The sequence below is a fragment of the Rosa rugosa genome, chromosome 3 (assembly GCF_958449725.1).
Source record: "Rosa rugosa chromosome 3, drRosRugo1.1, whole genome shotgun sequence".
Taxonomy (NCBI): Eukaryota; Viridiplantae; Streptophyta; class Magnoliopsida; order Rosales; family Rosaceae; genus Rosa; species Rosa rugosa.
In genome coordinates, this window is record NC_084822.1 from 5,073,551 (window position 1) to 5,079,550 (window position 6,000).

A 6,000-nucleotide genomic window follows, 5' to 3' on the forward strand; every position below is an offset into this window, starting at 1 on the left:
TCATTAATTTATAGCAACATTGATTCCATGACTTTTCATCAATTATTTGCATGTCAAATATTCAAAATCATAGGGTTCTCAAAACTCTCATTAGATGATGAATTTCTATGGTTATTCTTTTTATTAGACAAAATTCATTATCATGTCTTAAACTCGGGTGAAACGAAATTATCTAATTATGTTCAGAAGGGAGTACGTAGGGACGCTGCCATAGAAACCAATTTTGTTTTCTCTAAAATTTACTTTTTTTTTTTTTTTTTAATCTCTAAAATTTACTTTGACTACATTGTTTTTTCCAACCAAACATGTGACATGTCCTTGTTAAGAAAATTTAACTAAATAATTGCAAGTCGCATTGCTTCTGGCTACATGAATATCTCTGTTCTTGATCTTCAAGTTTACTTGTTTCAGAGTTCAAAATAAATATTAATGGTGCTTAGAAGCAAGATTCAGGTCGTTGTGGTTATGGAGCCATTTTCAGTGATTATATAGATAGAGGAGAACTGTTAGGTGTCTTTGCTTCTAATCATAACATTTCTAGTTCAGTAGCGGTGGAGGTAATGGTTGTTATTAACCCTATCGAGCTAGTTTGGGTAAGGCATTGGAAGCATATATGGCTAGAGTTAGTTTGACTCCTCGCTAGTTCTAATTAATTTTTTTCTGGTCTCTTGATTTGGTGCCTTGGCAGGTTCGTATTGAGTGGGGCAATTGCTTATATCACATTTCTCATATGCAATTCCAATCTTCACATATGTTTTGGGACTAATCAAGTTGTAGATGCAGTGACGAAGTATGGTTTGACTTCTAGTGAACTGATTTGGTGGGACTTAGCTTTCTTTTTCATATGTAAACATTTTCAAAGTAACCGTTTGGGTATGTCAAAGTTTCTTTTCAATAGTTTAGTTTTTCTATTCTTATCTTATTTCGATTTTTTGTTTGGGAGCTTTTGGTTCTCTGATTTCCCCTCTTATTGTAATTTTTCTTTTTACTTCAATAAATTTCAGAGGTAACGGCCGGCTTTTTGCATTTCTTAGCCATTGACTTTAGCCAAAAAAAAAAATTTAACTAAATAATAATGATGGTGGAAATTTTAATAGAAATTGTCAAAACATGTCTCAAAACAATTAAACATGCATTATAAAGACTATAGTACCAAAGAGTACAACTTCAAGCCTCATATTCATCTCTGCACGCAAGCGCTGTTAGTTGTTGCCATCATCGACGAGCTTCGGATCCAAATAGATTATTTCCGCAAGCCTTGACGAACGCCTAAACCGGAGCACTTCTTTCACTAGTTGTGAAGAGCAATTGGCAGAAGGCTTAATGGTCATTCTCTCAAGAACAGGTGAACTTAAAAGTAGAAATTTGATGATATCTACTTCAGCTTTTACACCAGAGATGTTGGTTATTTCCACAAGTCGCAGTTGAGCAGATGTGAAACTGTAGTTGTCCTCTAAACATGACTTCGATTCTCCAACGACAGCTCCGTTAATCTTTCAGCGGGCCTACGCAAAGTCTATAGCATCAAGTCTTGAAGTATTGATAAACAGTTCACTGAACAAAGATGTTATATATACGGTAAAGTTTGGTTGAAGTTTTCAACTCAGCAGAATAAGCAACTCACAAAAATTTCTAGTTTTTGTAGAGCAGGGGAGCTTAGAAGAAGTCGTAGAGCAGTTGAAATTTCATTCCCATCATTGAAGCTGATGTCCAAAGAAAGAACACTCAGATATTGACATGGGTTAGAAAGCTTCTCCGGCAAGGCACCAATAGACAAATACTGTAGTAGAAGGGATGCAGAAAACAATAGGCTTAGTGTATATGGTCAAATTCCAATGGTGATGTGAAAGATCATGAAACGTAGGAAACCAGAAAATCGATTACCTTCAAAAAGTACCTCTTAATAGTGAGCCTTCGAATACGAGGCAGGTGATTTAAAACCTTGACCAAATTGCTAGAACTACCCGGACCTCGTATTTGGTCCACCTTGATGTCCAAATCAATTGAAGCATAAGCAACATTTGAGGTATTTACAAGGTCAACATCTTTAAAAGCACCTAAAATGTTAATATACTCGAGATTTGGTGCATCGATCTTTAGATTGGTGTCGCGCTGTTATTCTCTTAAGCAGAGGACTACAAGAAATCAAATTTTCAACCGCAACTTGAGACAAATTAACATAGAAAATGGTTAGGTACTTCAAATTCCTGAAGCCTCTGAATGTGGACGGAGGGCTTAGCAAACACATATATAACTCTAAACAAACCAAATCTTGGCAGGAGAACAAACATGATGGCATGTTATAATACTTCGATGTCCATGGATAAAGTATTAACTGTTTGATAGAGTTTCTGTATAGATGAGCCACCCATCGATCAATATCATGACATGGTGTTGGTACTGGAGGATTTATACAATAAAGCATGAACTTGCGTAGGGGGCCAATATGAAGTAGGAGTACATGATCAACAACGTTCACAAAGGTTGTTCACTTGTTCGGCTTTGAGTTGAGAGACACTAATCATCAAACGCTAGATCTTGTAGCATAGCCGATTTGTACCTCCACTTGCTGGACAAGACACTTGTTCTTGTTGCCTCCCTAAGCGGCAAACGTGATACAATATTTTCTGTGACATCATCTGGCAAATTGCTAATTCTATCCAACATTTGCACCCTAACTCACTAACTCAAACCAGAACAATTACAAGAGTTTAGAAGATGATAGAGTGACGGATATATACCAAGCACGTCTTTAATATTGCTGGTTCTTCTTTTTGTATTACTTCGAATCCGAGTACTAAATCTCCGTGTTTAATTGTAATTGAAATCCCCAATGATCTTGTTTCCTTTCTTGTATCCATCTCTGATTTCAGTTGGAGATTTTCATTCAATTTGATCGGAACCACATAGTTCTTGGCTCCCTTTTCTACTGGTCGAAAATTTCTCTTAATTACAAGAATAATTGCTACTGAGCTATATTATAGGTCTTGGCCATGAATTGGAGTGATTATCTTTTGAGAAAGCAGGGTCGAGCCTGCTCGGTTTTTGGCCCAAACTGAGTTCGACCTGGACTAGACTAAACAAGTTCTTGGTGCTGCGTCTGCAGCTCCTGCATACGGAGGCGTTTGCTTTTAATTATTAGATATGAATCAAAGATATGATACCATACTTCTCATGCATCATTTCTTCAATTGCTTGTCAACAATTATTTGTATGTTATAGATTCAAACTCATAGAAAGATGAATTCTGTTCAGAACTTGCATATGGAAAGAAAATGTACTTATCATGCACAACAATTGATAAGCAAATTTCACGCTTAGACTGTGGAAATTTGGATGGAAAACATGCTAACTTTTCTTAACAAACAGACATACATCATACATAAAGACTAATAGCAAACTGTACAACTCCAAGCCTACATTCATTTCTTCAAGAAGGTCCTCTCAGCTGGTGCAACTCTCCTTCATGAATCATGAATTATGGGTCCAAAACCATTATCTCTGCACGCTTTGAATCACGCTTAAACAGAAGTAAATCTTTTACTAGCTTAAAAGAACCATCGACAGAAGCAGGTTGAACAGTCATTCTCTCAAGCACAGGTGAACTTAGAAGCAGAGATTCGATGAAATCTAGTTGAGCTTTTACACCAGAGATCTTGGTTATTTCCACAAGCCGCAGTTGAGTGTATGCACAGTTGTAGTTGTCATATAAACAAGATTCCACTTCTCCCACAGCAGCGTGATCCTTTTCAGGGTCCACCTACAAGAGCTCTGTAGCATCAAAATCTGGAAGTTTTGACAAAATAGCTGTCAAAACTAATTAAAATATTTTATGGTAGAAATTGTTAACCCGGCAGAAAAAAACTAACCAAAATTTTCAGTTCTTGTAGAGCAGGAGAGCTTCTCAGAAGACATAATACAGTTGAAATTTCATCCGGATTGTCAAAGTTCATGTCTAAAGAAAGAAAATTGAGATATTGGCATGGTTTAGGGAGCTTCTCTGGCAAGGCACCAATAGACAAGTACTGCAGCAGAATGTAAGCAGCAAATTAACAACATATCAATGCATATGGTCAAATTCCTATGGCAATGTCAATGATCACTAAATAACTTATGAAACTTCCCAGTCAAAACCATTACTTTTAGAAAGTTTCTCTTTATTGTGAGCCTTCGAATTTGAGGCAGCTGGTGATCAAAAAACTTGAGCAAATTCCCAAAACTATTACAATTCCCTCTTTGATCAACAATGACCTGCAAATCAAAGGAAGCATCCACAAGATTTGAGGAACCCACGAGGTTAAAATCTTCGAAGTCCCCTTCTATGCAAATAAACCGGAGCTTCGGTGCATCAATTTTGAGATTGATGAAACCCTCACATATTTGCAATTTCAATATCTCAAGCAGAGGACTGCAACCAATCAAGTTGTCAAACACATCTTGGGACAAAGTAACAAACCAAAGATCAAGACTCTTCAAGCTGCCAAAGCCTTTGAATGTGGAAGAAGAGTTGTTTAGCAAACAATTGAATAACTCTAAACGAATGATATCTTGAAAAGAAAACAAACATGACGGAATGTTGTAGAAGTCCCCTTCAAAATTGTAAAGTGTCATCTCTTTGATGACAGGGTTTCTGGATAGGTGAAAAATCCATCGATCTATATCCCCAGTGGTTAGCTTACCTGTGAAAGAAAGCTTGAACTTGCGTATGGGACCTTTATGGAGTAGGAGTACATGATCAACAATATTCACAAAGCTGAAGGTTGGATGACTTTTAGTCGAGACACAGGTATCAGTAAACACAAGGTCTTGAAGCATGTCCGATTTGTGCCTCCACTTTCTGGATAAAATACTTGTCCTTACTGCCTCCTTAAGCGGCAAACGTGCCAAAATCTTTTCTGTAACATCATCTGGTAAACTGCTAATTCTATCCAACTCCATTTTCAGTACCAGCACACCCTAACTCGATCACTGCAACGGAGGAAGGAACATATATTTGGGAGAACAGTCAAACATGATCTAGCTAGGAATTATTCTGAATATATTGCTTGATATCAAAGGAATTAGAACATACCTAACTGATGATGACCCGGATCTTGGCAGAGCTTCGGACTCTTACTTTACTTTTGAGTGTTCTTTGTCCTCCTGTTTTTGTAACTTTGAGTAGTTTTTTTTTTTTTTTGGGAATGTAACTTTGAGTAGTTTGTAGTTTGTATTGAGTGATGCTTTGGCTTTTCTTTGCTTTACCTAAAGCATACGATAAGGTGCTCGTCCTTTTATAGTTTTATTCCTTTCCTGCCCCGGCTTTTTGGGCTTAGGAAAGAAAAAGAAAAAAAAGAAAAAGAAAAAAAAAAGAGATACTCCAGGAATGATTTTACTTTAATTGGATATCTGTGTTTGGAATTATTTTGATAGGCAGTGTTTGTGAGAGATTAACGTACCACGAGACTGGTAGGGCTGCTCAATCAGTAAACATGTAAAATAGATATTTTCATTTTAATAAATAATGATAAATTCGGAAATGTTTAAGGACAAGCATAAATTAACAGAGAGAGAGAGAGACTGAGAGAATGGAGATTCAAGTGTGTTTATTCATCTCATACAAGAGGGTATTTATAGGAATACATTACAAGTGTGAAAGCTCAAAGATAATCTCAAGCTTGGTATCAACTTGATTTACAGCTGCAGCTCAACATGGTAGTTGTGATGATGATAATTGCCATGCTTGTTGCCCTTTGGCATAAAGCTTGTCACACAAGTCTCTATACCTATATTATACACTCAAGTACCTTATCTATACACTCAAGTGCCTATTTATACATGATATAGACATTTATACTATGACTCATATATACTACAATATGATTCATGTATACTACAACACTCCCCCTTGGATATTTCATGTTTAATAGCATTGTCTAGGCCGTGCGCTTCGAAATTGCCTCGTTAAAAACCTTGCCAAGTAATAAAACCCTTTGGGAAAAAACAACCTTGGTCGAAGGA

At 36.6% G+C, this 6,000-nt stretch overlaps 1 protein-coding gene and 1 pseudogene across 2 annotated transcripts; both read right to left on the reverse strand.

Moving 5' to 3' along the window:
* Positions 1 to 1,603: 1,603 nt before the first annotated feature.
* Positions 1,604 to 2,667, reverse strand: LOC133737064 (F-box/FBD/LRR-repeat protein At1g13570-like; annotated as a pseudogene).
* A 531-nt stretch (positions 2,668 to 3,198) lies between these two features.
* LOC133740516 (F-box/FBD/LRR-repeat protein At1g13570-like) lies at positions 3,199 to 5,159 on the reverse strand. Of its 2 annotated transcripts, XM_062168473.1 has the most exons (4): positions 5,072 to 5,159; positions 4,141 to 4,968; positions 3,870 to 4,025; positions 3,199 to 3,760 (listed from the first exon to the last, which is right to left on the reverse strand). In XM_062168473.1, exons 2-4 carry the CDS (start codon positions 4,936 to 4,938, stop codon positions 3,479 to 3,481), a joined length of 1,236 nt encoding a protein of 411 aa, XP_062024457.1. In that variant the 5' UTR covers positions 4,939 to 4,968; positions 5,072 to 5,159; the 3' UTR covers positions 3,199 to 3,478. The 2 variants fall into 2 exon arrangements, with proteins under 2 accessions (XP_062024457.1, XP_062024458.1); XM_062168474.1 differs by lacking the exon at positions 5,072 to 5,159 and having other exon boundaries at positions 3,524 to 3,786; positions 4,141 to 5,065.
* Positions 5,160 to 6,000: the final 841 nt, after the last annotated feature.